This window comes from Drosophila gunungcola (assembly GCF_025200985.1).
Source record: "Drosophila gunungcola strain Sukarami chromosome 3L unlocalized genomic scaffold, Dgunungcola_SK_2 000002F, whole genome shotgun sequence".
Lineage (NCBI taxonomy): Eukaryota > Metazoa > Arthropoda > Insecta > Diptera > Drosophilidae > Drosophila > Drosophila gunungcola.
In genome coordinates this window covers 928,400-950,696 of record NW_026453178.1, presented here as the reverse complement: position 1 = coordinate 950,696, position 22,297 = coordinate 928,400, and the positions used below count along the sequence as shown (strand labels likewise).

Here is a 22,297-nt window from a genome sequence, read left to right as displayed (position 1 = left end):
TTGGAAAGGGGTGTAGTTCATCTTCCATCGGTTGTCGTGAAGGCCGCTAGCAGTATGTTGATCACTGTGATCATGAAAACTCCCATCACCAGCAGATCGTTGGTTCTTTCGTAACTTCGGTTTTTAAAACGCTTCAGTCGTCGCTGTGTGGTTTTCTTTTTAGTGGTTTTGCTTACAAGTGTATTTCTAACATACCTTGAAGATTAGCATTATGCCAACTAATAGTTGTAGCGCCAGGGAAGTTATCACCATAACCATGCTGTATATGTAGGTGGATGACTTGTCGTTGTAGGTGATCAAAAAGCGAAGCTGATTGGCATTTGCAGAAAGCAAAGCTATATCCATGAGGCCTTCAAAAAGTAAGGCAGAAATTATAATGAAACCGACATAATTTTTAAACATAAATTAAATCGGTAAACAAATGTTTTCATAAAATTGCAGTTCTGCAAATATTTTAGCCAAACGATTTAAAATAATTCATTTGCTGAGTGCTTTCATAAATTAGTTTTAAAAAAAGTAAGGCTATTACACCAGTAAACTAGCGCAGCCATCAATAAGTATATATGTTCTTGTGACATTAAGAGTAAAAAATAAAAAAAATTAAAAACAAAAATATATTTCGGTACTCTCTAGAAGAAAAACTAAACTATCCGTATTTGTTTGCTGTTTATTTTGCACCCCTAATAAACAGATTCATAACTCGTTTGCTTTAATTGTTGTATTCGGCTTTTTACCGGAATTAATTTTTGTTTTTTATTTTATGTGCATGCAATGATTCACTTATTATTTTGCATGGGACATAAAATAGCATACTGAATTTCTTCCGACTTAAAATATTTCACAATCAACAACAAATAGATTACGTATTATTAAAAAGTGCTTACCCTCAGCCACGTTTTTGTTTGTAGCATAGCTATTTCCTCCAGATAAATCGCTGGAACATTTCTTTTTTGTTCCCTTGGATTTCTGCAATTCACTGGTGGTTTTCCGTTCTTCTTCATCCGTATCCCTCACCTGTATATATTCATCCAAATCACCTTGTAAACCGCAACATGGACCGCTTGTTGTGCTAGTGAAACTTTCCCTTGAGCTGGGGGAATCCTCTAAAGATATTTTCACCTCGTTGCTGTCCATTGTTCAAGTGTTCATCAAACAATAAGCACTTAAATACTGTTATTTCAATGAATGTGAAAAGCTTTCCTTGCTTTTGAGTAAGTATTTTAACTTTTGTGGTCTGCGGTTCATCAAAGGCGATAAAAAAGGAATGACACTGACCCGACTGTCAGCCCCAAGAAACTGGGGCATCAGCCGACCCGAAAAGTATCTCAAGGGTTGAGATACTAACTAAATAAGTTTGCCTTAAAGTATGCTAGGAATACTTATTTAAAATGCTTACAAAGTGGATGTGTAGAATTAATATTCAAATACACATGCAACTGAAAAGAGGTGATTTAGTTTTGTTTCATCACCCCCACCTCAAGAACCCTTTAGTTTTATGCTCTGTATAGGAAGCCATAAAAGAGTGACAAAACCTAAATAAACAAAAAACACAGAAATAACTTTGAGATGTGAAAGCAGAATTTGCAGCTTAACCCGACTTACAAAGCTTTACCCATATTTTCTGTACTCTTTCCTGACTTCATATTTAAAGAAGTGCAATCTTTTACAAGTAATTATAGATTCTTGGTCAATAAACTTTTAAACTTAACAGGCAGCTGTCACAAGTGTTCCAGTGTCTCATCGCAAAAAAGGAGGTCAGTTGGAAAAGTTCTGATTCAAATGTATACCATAGAACTGTCAACTTTGCTTCCATTGATATATTCTTATTGTATTAGCTTTTCGGCGCATACGTAATATTTAATTTTTTGCGTAAACGTAATTTTTTGTATATATGTTTTCAGTTGGAAAAAAAAATTGTAAAAAAATTGTAAAACGAAGGTATAAGTATTTGTTTTGCAAATATTTGTATATTAACAAATAAATAGAATAAGAGATATCCTTTATATTTTATTAAAGTTATTTATGTTGAACCTTGCATTTTAAAACAGCCCTCGTAAGTCGTGTCGCATTGCAGGACTGAAAAGAACAAGTGCGTCACGCCACCCTCTCGTTGCTTTTGACCATAAAAAAGCCAGCCGGTCTGCGGCTCTTATCCTTTGGTCCCTATTTTCCCTTCCCTTCCCTTGCCCGTTGCAACCGGTACCAAAATCGGCCAGACACAATTGCTCTCTCTTAGCAACCTGTCTCTCTCTGCCGGGTTTATGTAGCACGTGTAGTTTGTTTAACACGTTGTTCGTTGTTTGTTATGACTGGAACTGGCGCTCTCCCCCAAATTTCGCTCTCTCCATGGAGCTTTCTTACACTCAAAGAAACAATTTATGGCTTGCGCTAGTTCCAAATTTGAGAAATAAAAAAAATATTTTTTGATATTTTGTTCATGTAAATATTGTTATTGATTTAAATAATAAATTAATTTAAACTTAAATTGGCTAGCTGAGTTTAAAAAACTTTTATTTTATTTATTAAAATGTGGGACTTTTAAGATTTTAATTTGCAATATGGTGTTTTCAAAAGCTTTACAATAAATGATTTAGGTCCCTAAGTAATTAAATCTTAAAGCCAGTATTAAAAGTTGAGTTGAGTTTTCAAAAATATTTATATAATCACAGTGACTTGGTCAATTTAGTCTCCCCATTATATGTACTATATTTTTTCAGTGCACGCATTTGCTATCTCTCTCCCTCTCTCTAGTAAGAAGTGTTTGGCTCTCTGTGTGGCTTCATTCATGCGATTGCCGTTTTTGTAGTTGTTTGTGTAGTTGCACGCATGCTCAAAACGCCGACTCAAACGCTAACGGACTTTATTTCCGAGGCTCTCAGTTGGCAGTTTTCAATTCAGTTCTGTTTGGAACGTCGGAGCGTTTAGCAGTAATTTTTTCAGTTTTCGGTTTTCCGGTATTCCATGCTCGGTTCTAAGATTTTTCCTCTCTCTTTTTTCGTCCCACACCCCACGACGCCTATCCGCCCCCCAAAAGCAACCCGGTAAAAAAAATACGATACTATAGAAGGAATCCGCGAGTGCCGAAACGTAAATTTTTCATTGATTTTCCCAGGCTAATTTCGGTGTGTGGATATACGGCCCGTGCCTAAATATAAATACACCCAACAAATGGGTTTCATCTTCAAGTAGTCCAGATTCCTAGGTAAGTTTTTTTTGTGTGGTAAACGAGAGAAAATCAATGGCCAAAAACCGTATATGTCCGCCTTGACCCCAGTAGGCTCCATTTTGTTCCTCCCTCTTTCTTACCCTCCCGTTTCCTCTCCATCATCCTGGCCCTCTTTTTTTCGCCTCTTTTTGTTTGGCCAAACCTGATTTGACCCGGCAATCAAAAAAACTGCCTATAAAATCAATAGCATGGCCTAAACACACTTATTTATATTGCATTATATAAGCACGTTTCTTTTTGTATAAACATAATAAGAAAATGAACCTACATACATACAATGTATATTTGCTGATTTCTTACGATGTTTTTCTGGGGCACCAGGTTATACTATGTAAGGACAAAAAAATATAACCAACATATGGTGCATAACAAATGACTATTATTTTAATTGCATTGCCCTTTTCAGTTTTCCTTGAATAAACACTTTGAATTTAAAATACGAAACTGCATTTTGGTCGATAAAACAAATACATTTTCTGTTATTGTTAACAAATAATAGGTTTTTGGTTTGTCTTATAAATCAAATTACTGATTGAAATAAATAAATTATTCATTATTTTAGAAATTAATTTTTTTATATAATAAAATGCAATATTAATATAAAATAATGCCACATTTTGAACAATTACCGGGTATAAGATATTCCGAAGACTACATATTTCGCATTTGTTTTTGGGTCGACGTCGACTGTCTGCATTGTCCATGGAGTGATAATCTGCTTAGTGAGAGGGCCTCGACCAGATGTCTGGGTGCAAAGTTTCACTCCCGGCCTGATAAAGGTTTACCCTGTTCTTGCTGTTTCTGCTGCTCCAAGTCTTATCAGCAGTCCAAATGCCTGGGGATGCGCTCCACTGGCCGCTTGTTTAAGTGGGTGAAGTGGTTCGGTCTGCTCGGTGGCTAGAATGCGTTTGGCTTTGCACCAAGTGCAGTCTAAAAATCGCAGAAGTGGCAAACCAAAGCGGATTACAAATTCTCAGTGTTGCTAAGAATATTTCCTCGCCTGCAGACGACTTAATAATATCAGGCACGAGGGTAGCTATATTAGTTTTTGGTCTTAATTCTTAATGTTTTTATTGTCTTTTTAAATATTTTTAATTTTTATAATCGTTTAAAATTCAATTTCGGATCAAACTTTTTTTTAGCATTACTTAAAAAACGTCGACTAATTTCTTGAAACCGGAAAAAAAACATTACAGATTAAAACTTTATATTGTCAACCTGCCATTGAACACCTATTTATTATTGTAATTATATTCAAACCACATTACAAATAGACTGAGAAAATTCTCATGCAACAACATATTGGTTTTTACTCACAAGCATTTCAAAACCAGTTTAAGCTAACCTCTAGTAACTGTTGGGAATTCCATTTCAAACTGTAATGTGGTTCAAACTTAAATGCATATTTTAGCCATTTTAAATGGGAAATTCGCAAATTAAAAATTCAAACTTGAGAAACCAGTTATGTATAGAATGCAAGTTTATTGCAGTTGTTTATGCTTAAGGTCAAGTAAGAATACAAATCAATGTCAGGAAATAAATTGAAGGGAATTATAAACCCAACAATTTATATTTTTCTGGTTGAAGGCAAGCTTATGTACCGATTTTAAAATAGGAAATGTTCCAAGTTTTAAAAAATTATGAACTATTAAGCTGACTTATAAATTTAAATGAAACCTTCTTGAGAGCAAAACGTTATTCCGTGAACTAATACAAATATAAATAAGATATCTTATTTATATATATAATATAATATAATATATATCACATATTAAGTTCGTGAAAGTTTTTTTTATTAAGCAACCTGTCTTGAAAGATTTTTTAAAAATCCCAGAACTTAAGCTCCCTGTTAAAGCGCATTTAAGCAACATGATTGCCAACTTTAATCTTTATTAGCTCGTATTTTAGTTGCAGTCTCAAAAGACTTTTTGTTTCCCAAACAGATAAGAGGCTTTCAAAATCATAACAGATAAAGCTATAATCGCGAAACAGATGGACAAGTGCAGCTCTGTCTACCAGAAATTTTTGTTCATGAATAAATTTCAAAATTTTTTAAATGAAAAGATATTTGTTTTTGTTGTTCTCATATCTGCTCAACTCAATCTACCCTAAAAATATGGAATAGCCGTAAGTCCAATTTAAATAATCATCCTAAATTGAACGCATTTTAATTGTTGTCACTTGACTTGTCAAGGGGCCAGTGGCAATTATCTATCTATAAAAAGAAATATAGGTAGATGTGTGCATATGGATAACCCCTAATTAGGCGGAAAATGTATGGTATTCATATCTTGTGGTTTTGCCCTCTGGTTCAGCTTGATTGCTTTCTGTGGTAATGGGAACAGAGAATTCGTAATGTGCCATTAAGCCATACTTCCAAGTGCAGTATTTCCCAAAAAACCCACAATTTTAAAACGTTTCTTTTTAAACATTTAAGCGATTTGTGCACTTTTATTGATTATTTTGCAGGCTATCTTTTGCGGGCAATCATTAAGCTTAACACGTAACATTCACTCAGGTCGCAAATAACAACTACAAACTACTACTATAACAACAAATTAAAAACAAACAATAATATAAGTATAGAGAGAACAAAACGATGACGCCGGAGAAATCGGTTATGGCCTACGTCAACCACTTAATAGTCAGCAATTTTTCATATTTCTGTAAGTATTAGTTCTACAAGGTTTGTTTAAAGAAGTGAAAGTTTATTGTTTTTTGGTATATATGTGTTTATTAATTTAATTTATAAAAATTAAAAATTATTATTTTTGCAAAAATAAAAACTTTTCTATTTCATCGAAAATTATAATTAATTTCCCCAAATATTCTTTTTGCATTTAAAATTTTATTTATTAATTTTTTACTCCTTCTATCGGATTCTAATTTTCTTAACTTCTTTTTCTAGGGGACGAGATCGATGGCTATCTGTACTATTTGGGCGGCACTTTGGGCACTTTAACCCTAGGAAGCCTGGCAGCTAGCGTTGCATACTATTTTGCTACAAGACCCGTACCGGAACGACCGTTAGTGCCTCTGGAAAACCAATCCCCGTTGCTTGAGGTATGATGGTTTCGGAATTGATCGCCTTCGACCACATCAATTACATCATTTAAAGTTCAACTGGGAATTGTTTGTCTTGTAGCTTTTTTTTTTGTTTTCTCGCGCTATTCGATTTTCTTAGCTCTTTTCTATTTGAGGTAGAACAGGCGAATCGTAATAGCATATGGGCCAAAAGAAATCTTTGATGTGCACATGTCCACAATCACGTTGAGTGCGATTACGATTCGGATTCCCAAAAACTGATTCTGCTTCGTTGTTGTCGTCACATGATTTTCACACATTTCACCATTTCGATTTTCATTTTCGCCTTTGTTCTTAGACTTTTAGCTATGACGTCTTTGCCACAGTGGTGCAAAAATGATTAAAAATAGCTGCAAGACCTCACGCTCTAATTGAGTGGCTAGCAGGGAAGAAAAATGTTGAGATTGAGATTCTCTTGCCAAGACTGCAACACTCTCGCTGATAAATTATGAAATGACAACGGCACAACAATAATAAATCTTGTCATGGCTCAATTGGCATTTTCCCCTAATTAGTCGCCTGGTTCTCTCAATTTCGATCTATTCAAATATTTTCCCCACCCACCACCGCACGGTTGTCAAAAGCATTTCCTCCAACTGACACACGCCGGCATTTTCCCCAAACGATTTTCATCTGAGTCGGTGTAACGGACCTTTCCTTTTGTGTTGATGTCATGTAAATAAACACATATTGACACATATTTCTCGCGATATTTGGCATCGCCAAAATGGCAAACACAAGTTTTTAGGGGTTTGAAGGTTGATGACACAGTGGAACGTGGAAAACTAATTTATTAGCCAAACGCTAAGTGGCAGAAATTAGCATTTAAAGTCTGCAATTAAAATTATTGGTAATTTATACTCATGAATTTTATTCATATAAATCAAAATTAATTGTTTTAGAAAATTAAATTTAAATTTTCAACAGTTTAAAGCCATTTCAACTTCAGCTCATTAAAGTATATATTATTGATGCCAATGTTTAACTACTACTTCCTGCCATATATAATATAATATTCATTAAGTTAATACAATTATTAAAGGTATATTGAGCTCATTATTATAATCTTTTGTTTACTTATGAGAATATTTATAAACATAAATTACATTTAATATTCAGTTGAAATTCACTTTTCGAACATTATTTTATTATGGTTAGAACTGGTTCAAAGCAGTTGAACAAATATTCAGTGAGTATTGTTTCTAAGATTTTTTAAAATGTAGTTAAACAATTTTAATATTACAATGTTACCTATTCTAACAAAAAAACATCGGTACATAATTTTTTTTTTTGTAAATATAAGAAATTAAAAAAAAAAAAAACAAGCAATGAAAGAATAACAAAATAACAAGGAAGTGTCACATTTTGACACCACAGGGCCAACCTGTCTACATGTGAGCAGGTACATTTGCTTATGCGGCTGTAAAACAAATTCTATGTTCAATTATGCATTTCTGAATGTTAGTCACTTTGTGTGATTGTTCAGTCTGGTCTGGCGATGCAATTGCGAATGCACCAACAAGTATTTGGCACACTCTTCTCGTTTTTAGAGTGTTTTCCAATATATGAACACTAAAATGCTAATGAGTGCAAATTGAGGTGCAAATGAAACGATAAATATGTGCGAGGTGTAGAGATTTTATATGAAAAGTGAATTAATTTAATATGCATCCAAAATGAACTAATTGGCAGTAAATCAACAGTTTCTTAAATATTTATGAATAACTATGATTATTACTATATTGGTAGGAAAGGCAAAAGTATTAAAATTATATGAAATTAATTGCTTAACAAATTTTATTTTTTTAACAAAACCCTTTTTTTTGTTAAATTTAATTACAGAATTTGTCACAGTGAAACATTTTGTTTATCAAAGTGTTACTTCATATTGTGTTAATTGTATCATTTTCACAATTAGATACCCTCAAGTAAACAAACTATTTCTATTTTTATGGGGTCTAAAAGTGGGCGTGGTTCTCTCTTATGGACCATTAATCATTTTGGTTATTAAAGAGGTGAAACATTGCTGTCACTAGCCAAAAAAAATCACCCATCCTTTCGGGTAAATCACTAATCACAGTTTTCGATCGCGTGTGGTGTAGTTTAAGCAAAATTCAGACAGGCAAACAACTTGATCAGGCCAAAAAAAAAAAAAACTAGAACAAAACTATCTAACAAAGAGAAAATGAAAAACCGTTTAATATCAAAATAAGAACATATAAACGAATAAAATTCCTGGCCGAACGCTGCAATCTTCTTCATGATCCCCCGAAAATCCTCCTGAAACCCACAAATATTACTCTCGATTCTGCTCGTTTTCTCTCCCAAAAGAAAAGAAGATTCTTCGGGCCGGCCAAAATCATTTTTAGCTACGGCCAATATTTTACTTCTGCCATTCAGTTCGAAATTCAACATCGTGTCGCGAAGATCGTGGCGTGCTCAAACCCGTAGAAAATATATTTCAAATTAGAAAAATCCAAAAAAAAAAACGAAAAAACAAGCAACAACAACAGTAACATAATGTACATATCGCAGATATATGTATATCTATGAAACAAACGTATTTTTTATAAATAATAGCTCGTGTATACTAAACATAAAGAAAAAAAGAGCGAAAAAAAACGTACGACAATTTGCAACAAATTGACAAAAATACAAGCGTTTAATCTCATTACGTAAAGCGCAAGAACCAAAAAAAAAAATATAAATGTTCAAAAAAGTGGAAAGAAAAATTAAAACATTTTCTCATGGAAATCGATTTGCCAAAGTGTCAAAGTGCCGTCGCAGTTGCCATGTGAACTCAGCCCCTCAAGTTCAAGTTCACACAGTTTCTATACTTAAAACATCTAAGGAAAACATATCAGCCGCAGAAAAAAACTTATAAACCTAATTTTAACATAATTTTGATTCTAATTTAGTTTGATAGATGTTTTCGGTTTTATTGGTTTGGTTTTCCATTGTAAACAGCTTAACTTGAGCTGATATTTACGATGTTTTACCAGTTCTCTTTAAAATTTTATAGTTGTTTATATTAAGGCCAGTCCCTCGCCGATTTTTTCTATTCACCCACGAACATTTTTGGGCCATGTGTACTTTTAAACATTACTTTGTAAAACAAATTCCTTTTGACCACTAACCTGAAAGTATTTTTAGAAATCACTTAGAGTCTGAAAAGATATGTTATTGTTATAGATAAAAATATTTTCTTTACTTAGTTTAAAAAAAAAGGTGTGTGATTTTAAAAATGTGTTTTTACAACGTTACACCTTAAATTCTTGAATATTTCGTTTCGATTTAACATGCCAGTCATTTATCTTAATCAATCAATCTAAATGTCAGGAAGCAAATGGTTGTACAAATATTTGTATAACGAGGGTATACAATTTAGTGTTATAATCAATCCAATCGCAAGTTTCTTTCTCGTTCTTTCTTTATAAAAGTTAATTAATTAATTTTTCAGATAAATCAAAATCATAAAATGCGTCAAGGTTAATAAATCCAAAGGCAAATAAATCTGGGATTTTATTTCTTTTTTTTTATGGAAAAAAAAAAGACTGACATAAAAAACATTTAAGCGAAATCAATGATTGCTCAATGTACTAGATAATATATAAATTCGTGGGCTCACAAAAAATGTGCTTGCCACCTGGAAAAAATAATGAAAAGTGTTCCCAAACGACCTTGAAATTCCCGCATATTTTCCCTGGGCTTCGTTTGTTTTCTCCGCAAAATATGCTGCCAAACTATTGATATGCAGCAGATCCTAATGAAATTCTTCTTGGCCACCGCTGTTTCATTCATTTATTTCCTTCTGCTTTCGCCCTTTCTCGGACCAATAGTTTATGACCGATTTTATGACCACCACAATTACCATAACTCAGAAATGAATTGCTCATTCAGGGAAATGTTTGCTCTCTGCCAATTGCCTCAAAACATCCCAATGAGGCCCGAAACGCGTTACCCATGACTCAGTTTCTCGATCGTCTCTAGAGAAAAATTAAAATTTTTCTTTTTATTTTTTTGTATATTGCAAAAAGAATTCATTGTTCTCTGGTGTGTGTGGAAATTTGTTTTTATTTTTTTTTTTTATGCGGCCACACACACAGGTCTCATAGATAACAGCAGAGTGTAACGTTTTTACCCCCAAACGAACTATTTATAAATTAATTTGGGGCAGGCCAAGCAAAATCCGCAGACGACGTTGTCGATATTGTTGGCAATTCTCTCACTTTTTTCTCAGCCTTTTTTGTACCATTCTCTGTGTTTTTCTAGCCCCTTTTGTGGCCGCCCTGTAGATGCCAATATTGAAAAATTATAAACAAAATTGAATGGGCTGCACTTGCCAAAAAAAAATGTAAACGGACAGACAGGCGTCATAATTATGCTTTGCTTTTTGAATTTTAGCTTGGCCTGTGATGCGTTACAAATGACATGGGCATAAATCAAAGAAACTTGTAAAATAGTTGGATTAATTAATTTAATTTTAAAATTTAATAAAAACAGTTGGATTTGGAATTTTAAAAATATAATTATTTAATAAAAGCTAGTCTAGTGCAAAGATATAGTATTCTTAAAAGACTTCAGTGGTTGTTATTTAACATTTTTACTAATAAACCTTATTAAAATTAAATAATATTTGCAATTCGGAAAGAGAATTTTAAAGTGAACAATCTTATGCTGTATTTTTATTGTTTAAGCTATGCTTAAACAATGGCCAAATAATGAACAGCTTTCGATGTAAACGAAAAACATTTACCACTTACCCTTTGTAATTACAAATTAAAAGTCTATTTTTACGCGCGCTAATTAGTATTTAAACGATTATCGTGCGGGCTTGAAAAACGGCTAATGTGAGAAATAAAATGTGTATTTCTTTCTTTGGTCAAATCGAACGTGAGATTTTCGTGGCAATAAAACGACACAACGGCAGAAGATCAATGCAAATTTTGGTACTAAAATGTGCGAAAATTCACATAATTGTTTTTCAGTCGCTTGGAAAATGTGCATATTAAATGCCAGATGAAATCTGAACGATCAATAAAGGAAACCACAAGTCAAGATAGTGCCTAATAAATTGCAACAATAAAATCAAACAAAAAGTGATAATAAAACTGAGTGGGAAAAATGTCTTGTTGCGGCCAAATTACCAGCATACGAGTGCCCATCGAGCTAAGCAATCAGAGCGATGTGCTTAAGGTAACAGCCTTTGAGGAAAAATGCCCCTAGAAAATAAATAAAACAATGCCTTACTAACACCTGATTAACTAAGCAATTAATAATATAAACTTTATTTTGCTTCTTTTATTTTTGTTTACTATCTCTTACATTTTTGTGGGCTAGATCATATATGATCATCGTCAAGATATCCACCACAGGGTAGGCTCCATGTGCCCCTCGGGGTATGCTCTTGAAACTAACACTTTCCCCCTTTGACTTGCGTCATCAATTAAATATAAACAAAATTAATTCGGAAAGCACTTTAATCTGTGAAAAAAGATTATAGTTGAAAATACATTTTGCTCATTAAAATCAGGCAGTAAAAACAAATAAACTAACTTTTAAGATCCTCCTCCCAGCACACCCCCAACAAAAATTATTCCCCCATCGTAGTGTATTTTGATATTCGTTCTCGTACATCAACACTTTCGACCATTGCGATAATTTCATTCGCAGCTGTTTACCATAAAGGAAGTGCTCTATAGGTACTACTCTGCTCTCGGCGTCCAATTGAAATCCCGTCGAGTGATAGGTTTATGTCTCTAGCCCCAAAATAAACCATACATCATAGCGATCGGCTACGTTTATAAATTTAAATGGTTATTGATTTTATTCTAACAACTGGGTGTGATTTATTGTGCGAGTAGCCAAAAATAAACACACACAAAGTGAAATGGGCTGAGTGATGGGCTATAAAAGCTTGAAGAATATAAAAATAACTAAAATGATCGTTTTCCGCATAAGGACAATTTTTAGGTGCGCTTATTGATTCTTATCGTAATTTAAACTAAAATCAATAAGTTTTGTATTTCCTCTTGAGCAATTACCTTTAATTAAACATAAAACACGATAAAACCAAAAATTTATATTTTTTTGACTGAAGACAAACAATTTAATTTAATACATGCAATATGCCGCACATACTCCATTGATCTATTGATTGTATATATTGTATCCCATTGAATTCTATCCCAATATCTCTCAAAACGTCTCTCACTCATTGCATGTCCTCGATTTCTCTGTTTCTTTCGGGGTCACCTCACTCGCATTGCAGGGTCCAGAACAAATACACGTCTCCAAATTTTACAAGGAGTCGAAGAACGGAAAGTTCGTGTCCTACATCACAGAGAATGTCCGCACCTTATACCAGACGTTCCGCGAGGGCGCCTACGCCTCCAACAATGGACCGTGTCTCGGTTGGCGTGAAACCCTGACATCCCCATACCAGGTGAGATTTTGTCTAAGAATTAGAAAAAGGTGTAGTTTTCAAAAATATAGATTAGTATCCATTTTTGTTCTAAATAAATATAGCCCCATTTTATGGTTGAAAAGTTTTTGAGTTCGAAAAGACTTATTAAATTCATTGTCAGATGTTTTAAATATTAATTTGAAAACATATTTTTTTTAAATTTAAGTTTCCTGAAAACTTGATTTTAAATGAACGCGAAAGAGCAATTTTAAATAGCGTAACGGGTATTCGTAAAAATAAATTTTAAAGTTTATATGTTTACACAATATTAAAGACAAAGTATTTAAAAAAGAAACCGTGAATTTTAAAAATAATGTGAAGAAGTTCTATAAACTTACAAAATATTTAGGCCAGTTCTTAAAAAAAGGATCTATGAGTCATGTAAATACTTTGAAGAAATTTAAAAACGGCTACTTTGCTGTCCAGTTTATTTGAATACAATTTCCTAGATTTCTTTTAGAAATTTTGACCTACTGGTATTTACTTTTTAATGGCTTTCATATTTTGTTCTCAAAGTTCCTCAAATATATAAATAAGTTTAAGTAAAAAGCATAATTTTAATGTTATTTAAATGTATCACCCATTTAGTGGATCAACTATGACGAGGCCCTGCTGCGAGCCAAGAACTTTGGCGCCGGAATGCTGGCGCTGGGAGCCCGGCCCAAGCAGCTGATTGGCATATACTCGCAGAACCGGCCGGAGTGGATCCTGTACGAGCAGGGCTGCTACTCGTTCTCGCTGGTGGTGGTGCCACTGTACGACACCCTGGGTCCCGATGCCTGTGCCTTCATCATCCGCCAGACGGACATGGCGATTGTGATCGTGGAGGACGACGGCAAGGCGGCCATGCTGCTGGAGAAGGCGCCACGCAGCCTGAAGATCATAGTGGCCATCAAGCCCATCCGCCAGACGACCCTGGAACGAGCCCGCAGTCGTGGCATCCAGATCTTCTCCTTCATCGATGTGGAGAAACTGGGCGCCAAGGGCAATCATCCGGAGATTGCGCCTACGGCAGAGGATCTGTGCACGGTGTGCTATACATCGGGGACGACGGGCAATCCCAAGGGCGTGATGCTCACCCACGGCAACGTGGTGGCCGGCGTCTGTTCTGTGATCCTGCAGATGGGCGACCATCGCATCCGGGCCGGCGATGTGATGGTCTCCTTCCTGCCCCTCGCCCACATGTTCGAGCGGTGCTGCGAAAATGGCATGTACTATGTGGGCGGCTGTGTGGGCTTCTATTCCGGCGACATCAAGGAGCTCACGAACGACCTGAAGATGCTGAAGCCAACGGTGATGCCGGCCGTGCCGCGACTCCTGAATCGCGTCTACGACAAGATCCAGATTGAAATAGCCGCCTCCGGACTGAAGCGGGGCCTCTTCAACATGGCCATGCGGGCCAAAGAGAAGGAGATCGCCAGGGGTGTCCTGCGGAGGAACGGCTGCTGGGACAAGTTGGTCTTCAAGAAGGTGCATCAGGCCTTTGGCGGCAATCTGCGGCTCATGGTCGTCGGTTCGGCTCCGCTGGCCGGCAATGTGCTCACCTTCATGCGCTGTGCCCTGGGCTGTTTGGTGCTCGAGGGATATGGCCAGACGGAGTGCACGGGAGCCATAACCCTCACCGTTCAGGGTGATCATGTGCCCAACCATGTGGGACCACCCGTGTCCTGCAACGCTGTCAAACTGGTGGATGTCCCAGAGATGGAGTACTTTGCCAACCAAAACACGGGGGAGGTGTGTGTGCGAGGATCGAATGTGTTCCATGGGTGGGTATATCCATTATATCCATTGAATTATCTTTACTTAATCAATTTACTTTTTATTTAGCTACTATAAGGATCCCGAGAAGACGGCGGAGGCCATCGATTCGGAGGGCTGGCATCACACCGGCGACGTGGGCATGTGGCTTCCAAATGGAACCCTGCGGATCATCGATCGCCGCAAACACATCTTCAAACTCAGCCAGGGCGAGTACATAGTGCCCGAGAAAATCGAGAACATCTACACGCTCAGTCAATACGTTAACCAAGTCTATGTTTATGGAGAGAGCTTAAAGGTGAGTTAATTTTACTAATTAAAAATACATTAAATATAAACTATAAATAAGAACTAAATATATAACAAACTTGAAGAAAATACCATTGATCGTACCATTTTATGTACTATACAAAGCAGAAACAAATTTTGTGTTCAATATAATCTTTAAAGCTAGGTCTTCCAACACCATTATATTAATAGAAATCCAATATGAATTTTCTCTATAAATAAAAGTTTCCGTAAATATTACTCATACGCCACGTAATGTAAGAATACATATTTTTATTAAAGGCAACAGAACGTATGAGTGATAAACGTAAGTACAATGTTCAGATCCTACAAAAATATTTTTTCCAAAAAAAAATCCATTTGGTATGCCATAAACTCAGCAAGGTTCATAGTTTAAGCGGGTGAGGGTAGGAATTTAAAATTATTTTACAAACAACATTATCATATTAAAAATCATACAAATGCTTACAAAGTAGTTTTTGCTATAAGGTTAGAGATTCAAAACTTTAGTTTTGTATTTTCTGGACCCTTTTCAGAGCTGCATAATCGCTGTTGTTGTACCTGATACCGATGTACTGAAGCAATGGGCCACGGAGAACAATGTACGCGGCACACTCTCCGTCCTGTGCAATAATAAGAATGTCAAGGAGCTGATCATGAACGACATGCTCAACTGGGGCAAGCAGAGTGGACTCAAGTCATTCGAACAGGTAAGTGAATAATACTATATAGCAACTTGACAACATTGTATAATGCATACACCATTTAAGGTAAAAGATGTGTATCTGCATCCGGATCCATTCTCGGTCCAAAACGGACTGCTGACGCCCACATTCAAAGCCAAGAGACCGCAATTAAAGAGCTACTTTAAGCCGCAGCTGGAGGATATGTATAAACACCTGGATTAAAGCAATATACCTATTTAGAAATCAACAACGAATCGAACTCAAGAAACTGGGAAGCATTCATTCAAATATGCCTATACCATTTTAAACTGATGATAACAAAGACTACAGCTGCAGATACGGAAATGAACTGTCTAATATTGTAGTTTCGTCAATTTTTAGCAAGTAAGAGGAGCGCAAGATACACCAGATGCAGATACAGATACAGATACAATACAATACAATACAATACTCATACAAAATACACAAATTTCAAACTGACAAGGAAAATCCTTTCGACAGAAGCATTTTTTTATATTATTTAATCGAGAAGCGATCCCTAAATAATATGTTAACTATATATTTCCCTTAAAAACTTATGATCTAGTTCAAAGCGAATAGAAAACAATTGCGTAGTCTGAACCAAAACATATATAACTAACATATTGAGCAAATTGAATAAAATGAAAGCTTTAATTAACTATCTTATACTACACTCAGCGTTAGTTCGAAAACTGAAGTGAAGAATAAAATTTTAAAACTATATATTAGACACGCTAAACTAAAATAGTGGTAATTTCAATGCAAGTGCTGAGAAAATAGATTGAAAATAAAAACGAAAGTCAACTGAGAAGCAGATCAAACTAAATAATGAATATGATAAAGATCCCCTTCTTTGGACTGCACTATCTGCCTTACAAAATACCAAATTAAAATTTACTAATAAATTGCTAAAATAAAGAAGATTTCATATTGAGAGCTAAAAAATAAAGTAGAACAGCATTATAATACAATTATTAATTAATTTTCTAATGTAGATACAAACGCAAGAGGATTCAAAATATAATTTGAAATAAAGTTAATCGTTAATTTTATTTGAATTTGGCGTTGCCACCTTGCAACAGTATGCAAAAGCGAAAGCTTTTTGGGATAAAGCTGCCTGATCTCCCAATAAAACACGTTACACTTTTAGATACTATTCACTCCAACTTTTAATACATTTGAAAAACTTTTCAACTTAAAGACGCCTTCCGAGTGTATACAGTTTAATGACATTCAAATTCAGCTTAATTCAATTAGTGGCCAGAGCGCTTGGAATGCAAGACAAGAAAATCGTTTTGAAATCGAGTAAAAGGAACAATTCAGACTTTAGTGAGCTGTTTTGTTGTTTACGTTATCAATCGCATTAAGTTCTAATTAAAATGTACAAATGTGTTTTTAGTCGTTATGTCGGGGGATGGGACTTAGCTAAGTAATCAAGTGTGGATCCATCGATATCTGACTTAAATTCACTAATCGTGTTGATTTAACTACGCGTTGATCACAGCTCGCCGTGTTTGGGTTCATGAGAAGGCGTCACAGTGGTGACCTAATCATCAGCCGAATCATCGACAATGGAGTCCCTGCCGTGCGCATTCTCGTGATCCTCGATGCGAGCCAACAGGGTCTTCAGCTCCGCATCGTAGTCCTTCCACTCGGGCACAATCCTCTGGGCGGCGGTGAGTTTGGCCTCCTTGGTCTGCGGATTGTTGCACAGATCGATCACCTTGGCGGTCTTGAAGTTGCTGTCGCTGCACCACGTCTGGCACCAAAGCCAATCGTCTGGCAGCGACTTGATGGCCACCTGGTGGATCATGTTGTTGGGCAAATCCTGATCCAGATTGGACAAGCTGTTCGGATCTTGACTGAGTGCCTGATACTGACCTCTCAGCCTATCGCCCGCAGCAATCTTGCGGAATCTCCTCAAGTCCACCACATACAGAGCTGAAATGTGGTAGCGCCTGCCCATCAGATGGCTTCGCCAGTAGCCGGTCTTCCAGAAACGGAAGCCCTCCATCTCCTTGCGCGAATCGCAGAAGGGCGTGTAGGCATAGGGCGCTCCACCCAGATCCAAGTCATACAGCTCCTTGATATCGGTTCTCACAATGGCATCGGCATCCACGAATATGATTTTTCTCACGTTCAGCGGGAAGAGCACATCCAGGAAGAGGATCTTGTAGCCCCAAATGGTCCGCTGCTTTTCCGTTTGCTGGTGCAGCCAGCGCGGCCACTTGTACTGGACCAACTCGTACTGGAAGTTGTACTCGCTGGCCATGTGCGGCAGGAAGTCCGTGAACTGCGGCGACAGGTAGTTCTTCAAGAACCAGAACTTAACGGGCGATTTCGTGTGCTTCAGCAGCGACACCATCATGATCCTCAGCAGACGCTCGTAGAGATGTCCCGATGCAACGGAGAAAATGTTGATGGTCTCCGTATCCTCATCCGCAGTTGGCTGATTAGCATTGCTGCCGCCAAAACTGCTGGCGATGCTGTTCCAAATGCCAGTTTGCGCTGCCTGTTCGTTGTCATCGGCTAGAAGTTCTGCCTGCTGCATGCCCGGCTTCTTGGACACCCGCAATTTGACGACATGGGATCGCAGCGAGGTTATCAATGCCTGAACTTCAGTTGATCCAGCCGTGTGATGGGTATTGGTTCCTTCAATATGACTTATTGCATATATATCCGAGGATTTTCCATCACGCAGGCGCAGCGACCAAGCTCCGGGATTGGCCTTCAGTTGGAAGTAACCCAAATTGGCCATCACAATGGTGTCCACTAGTGTGGGTTGACTCTGGGTGCCCAGCACCAGCTGCAATCCTCTGGGTGGCGCACCACTGGCTGCATCAAAGCAATGACCCTCCAACAGCAGATACTCCAAATCGAATTCACTGTGCACGGGTCCACCAATGTCGGTCAACTTGATGTTATCCAAATCGTAAACTGCACGCACAGCTTCCACCAACCAGTTTTCGGGAACCTGCAGCTGCTGAGTCAGCAGAGGATTGGCTGGCAACCCACTGAATTTGGCCAACGGACCATCGGATCGACCGCCATTCGCTTCGAATTGAACCTCTGGCTCCACAACATATCTGTAGAAGTTCTTCACGGGCATATCGCTGTGCTGGGGCACGGGAATTAAGTACAAATTCAGTTGACAGTTCAACACTTGACGGAGCAAAATCAGAATGGGCGTTAGCTTTTGGGCTGCACGCGAGGCGGGATCCAAAACGGCGGCTATATCGAAGTGCGGGAGCTTCTCCTGTTTGGGTGGAAGTTTCACAACCGAATGATCGGTTTTCAAGTCCGTGGGTAGCTTAAAACGTGTCTTAGTTTGCCTGGGTAGCAAACTGGCATAGAGCTTGACCAGAGTATCGCTTGTGAACTCCTCACCGACATCCTGAGCGGATTCCTTCAACACCTGGCGCACCTTATCGCCATACTGCAGCGAACTGAACCTGGCCAGCAAAGCGAAATCGGCGCTATCAAAGGTTTCCTCCGAGGACAGAGGACCATAGAGGCGTCCGTTGCCGATGACCAATCGCTGGGATTTATTCAGACCCAGCACACGCTGCGAGTATACCCGCAACATCTTCAAGTGCAGCTCTGTGGATCCCAGGATATCCTCCAACTGCGAGGGTATCTCAATCTTCTGCTTTGGTTTCTTCAGCCACTTGAGAACCTGCTCGGTGGCTTGAGTTGGCGGCAGACTCTGCATGGCGGCCCAAACCAGATGGTTCAGATTCCGCTTGTCCGATCCGGAGGAGCTTTCTGTGTTCGGAACGAAGGCCAGTCGCACACTCTCTCCACTCTGGACATATTCCAAGGCATGCGTCAGCAGTGCGCGACCCTCTTCCGTCTCCAGATCCGCAAATACCCAGATGGTGAGGAACTGCAGCGATGATCGGCCAATCAGCTCCGTAGACTTCTTGCCGCCAAAGTATTTAAGATTCTCCATCAAAGTGGCGGTCATGTCACGATTCGACAGACGATTTAAGACACCAACGTTACCGAGATTCTTGTAGGCCATGCCATTAACATCAAGGTATTTAACATCCTCCTGGCTGAGAATCCTCTGATTTAATCTAGGCATCACATGCGGTTGGTTCATCAAGTAATCAATGGCCACATCGCTGTCCGTCATTTCTCCTTTGTACACTGCCTTTTGCAGATTGGTAGTGTGGGTCATAATCTCGGTGAAGATGGCCTCCTCGAAGTCACTGTCAGCGGTCACAACGTTGCTGGGCATTGGAACGCCGTTCAGCAGAGCCTGAGGTTGTCCCTTGTCGCCGAAACCCAACCGCTGAATGAACTCCGCAGCCAGCTCCCTGCCATAATCGTAGGTGGAATCCTCCTCCAGGAACTCCTCCGCTTTGCTTTGGCTTAGGGTGGTAAACTCCTTGGCCAGTTGCTTTACAATATCCCTTTTGGTGACCACTTTGGTCTCACCCACGGCTGCATAGATGTCCGTGAGGAAACTCAGAGCAGCTCGGGCATCCTTCTTCTGGCTCACATAGTTGAAGGCACAAGAGATGGCTATGTAATCCTCAAGATTATCCTTGCTGGCAGCCCTTGCATCGAAGACCAAACCCAAGCGAATGGGAGCTTGATGGATGACAAACGATTCGGACAGCTTAATAACACTCCTGGCGATTGGCTGCAGTGCATCCACGACCAAAACCAAGTTGAACACATTCTTGCGGATATTCCGCAGCATTCCGGGAAAAGTTGGACGCAGGAGGTCCATCACCGACGAAGGCCATCTCCTGTACTGAGCATCGTTCTCAATGTCGTTAACCCACTGCACGGCAGTGTCCCGGATATCGATGGCAAACTCCTTTTTGCTGGAAGCCGTAAGATCCAGGGCCAGCAAAGAGCTGGCCAGGCTACCGCGCACATTGTTGCTGTGCAGGCTCTCGAGAACACGCATTTCCGAGCGCAACGTCTCAATCAGCGAATACAGATCCATGGTGTCCGCATCGAAGAAGAGTCCGTTGATGAAGAGTGCACCATCTGGTGGAGCCACATTCAGGCTTCTGCCAAACGCTTCCGTGTTGTGCTTCACCTCCGCCCTCAGGCCATCCGTCACTTTGTGGGCCAGCAGAGTCCGTGCCAGCATGGGGAAATTGTGGGCCGTGTATTGCAGAATTTGCAGAGTTTCATCCCCTTGAATTTCAGCCACGGCAGCGGCTGCCTGGAGGCCCAAGTCCTGGAACTCCCAGGCCTTGAGTTGAGCAATCTCATCGTTTCCCTGGAGCAGACGCTGACGCAATTGGTCCAGCGCTCTTTTGAGAGCAGGATGTTTTTGCTTCAGCACTTTGAAATCGAAGCCCTGAACATCGGATTCATTGGCAAGATCCTCATCGGAAGTGGAGCCCGCTTCGGGTTTGGGTGCATCGTCCTGGCTCTTGTATTCCGTGTTCTTCAGATGCAGTTCCACGCCATAGCCCGATAGGCGCACTGGTCGCTTGTCCTTTTTGGCCAACTGATGACGCAGGATATAACGAATCCTGCCAGCATTTGCCTCCTTTTCCAATAACTTGTGATAGGTGCGGAATTGTGAGCTGCCCAAATCGCCGTATAAAACAACAGTGCGGGTATTATTCTCACTGCCGGGGAAAATGTGATCAAAGCTGTAGGTGACGATGGCAGCATCTAAACTGTTCTTGGCCAGAGGCATAGACAATTTCTTCTGCAGCTCGTTGAAACTGCAGGCTAGTTCGGAGCCAACCTGGGCGAAAGTGAAGCCCTGACACGAGCCACTGCTTCTTAGCTCCTGTGCCAACTGGAAGTGGGTCTGGATTTTGGGCGTCAGGCTGTGCATGGAGACCACCAGCTTGAGCAGCGGCAACTGGGGCGAACTGACGTGATTCTTGACCAGTTCCAAAGCGACATTGTACTGCTGCGACTCGGTTTCTAGAAAGGGTAAATGTATTTAATAAAATAATGCCGTTTTTAAGGGGAAAATCACATTATAAGGCTTTTGCGATTAAAACTTTAAACACTTTTTATTTAAACTCTTACTCTTTAAAGTACTATTTTTATTGTATATTAAGTGAAAGAACCAGAACCAGGGTTATTACTTCAATTCCCAACAATTCTTAACGAGCAAATGATAAACTAAAACTGCTTATGATTTACTAAGATTACAGGTGTAGGATAGCCTTATAAAATGGGTTTTTCCATCTTCTATCATCCATAAACGGAGGAAACGAATATCATTGATTAACTATAATATAAAGTAAGATCTAATAAAGTTTAATCTGCAGCCATAAAATGCGGGTTTGCCCATCATTTGTTTAAACAAACCATATTCATTCAGAGCCGTGTCCAATTTGGTCACCCCCGAAACGTAGTCCCAGAAGAGGCCCGCCTGCTCATCGGCCAGATATTCGGCGATCTCCAGATACAAAGGCGTCTGCGTCCACTTGGCATTGATCAGCGTGGTGATGGGGTAGCTCTGACTCGATTCGCCAGATATCGGCGTATATAGTAGTGCTAGGAGCACCACAGACACACACAAAGCCACGGCACGTAACATTGTGTTCACTCGTTTTCTACGCGATTTGCACAACGCACATTACGATTGGTCCAATGCAGAAGAACTTCAGGTATTCCCGCGCAGGTAAACTCACTTTTCCACCAGTTTTTAGCTGGTTTTAGCCCAGTTTTTGTTAATTAAATTTAGAACTGATGTGGCGTTCGACCGGCCTGTGACGAGTGTGACCAGACACTCTAGAATAATAACTATCATTATGAAAAATACCAAAATAG

At 38.8% G+C, this 22,297-nt stretch overlaps 3 protein-coding genes across 7 annotated transcripts; 1 reads left to right on the top strand and 2 right to left on the bottom strand.

Moving 5' to 3' along the window:
- Window position 1: 1 nt before the first annotated feature.
- LOC128257911 (ninjurin-B) lies at window positions 2–1,793 on the bottom strand. The gene is made up of 3 exons (XM_052989162.1): window positions 885–1,793; window positions 196–350; window positions 2–143 (listed from the first exon to the last, which is right to left on the bottom strand). The coding sequence occupies exons 1-3, from the start codon at window positions 1,132–1,134 to the stop codon at window positions 18–20; spliced, it is 531 nt and encodes a 176-aa protein (XP_052845122.1). The 5' UTR covers window positions 1,135–1,793; the 3' UTR covers window positions 2–17.
- A 1,095-nt stretch (window positions 1,794–2,888) lies between these two features.
- LOC128257890 (long-chain-fatty-acid--CoA ligase 5) lies at window positions 2,889–16,569 on the top strand. Of its 5 annotated transcripts, XM_052989127.1 has the most exons (9): window positions 2,889–3,041; window positions 3,113–3,202; window positions 5,696–5,892; window positions 6,135–6,289; window positions 12,582–12,755; window positions 13,365–14,542; window positions 14,604–14,832; window positions 15,359–15,532; window positions 15,593–16,569. In XM_052989127.1, exons 3-9 carry the CDS (start codon window positions 5,826–5,828, stop codon window positions 15,728–15,730), a joined length of 2,115 nt encoding a protein of 704 aa, XP_052845087.1. In that variant the 5' UTR covers window positions 2,889–3,041; window positions 3,113–3,202; window positions 5,696–5,825; the 3' UTR covers window positions 15,731–16,569. The 5 variants fall into 5 exon arrangements, with proteins under 5 accessions (XP_052845087.1, XP_052845088.1, XP_052845090.1 ...); XM_052989128.1 differs by lacking the exons at window positions 2,889–3,041; window positions 3,113–3,202 and adding an exon at window positions 4,120–4,258; XM_052989130.1 differs by lacking the exons at window positions 2,889–3,041; window positions 3,113–3,202; window positions 5,696–5,892; window positions 6,135–6,289 and adding exons at window positions 8,695–8,832; window positions 11,299–11,506; window positions 11,651–11,686.
- Window positions 16,570–16,673: 104 nt separating this feature from the next.
- Window positions 16,674–22,247, bottom strand: LOC128257882 (UDP-glucose:glycoprotein glucosyltransferase). Its single transcript, XM_052989119.1, has 2 exons — window positions 21,833–22,247; window positions 16,674–21,439 (listed from the first exon to the last, which is right to left on the bottom strand). Exons 1-2 carry the CDS (start codon window positions 22,062–22,064, stop codon window positions 17,076–17,078), a joined length of 4,596 nt encoding a protein of 1,531 aa, XP_052845079.1. The 5' UTR covers window positions 22,065–22,247; the 3' UTR covers window positions 16,674–17,075.
- Between the last annotated feature and the right edge of the window lie 50 nt (window positions 22,248–22,297).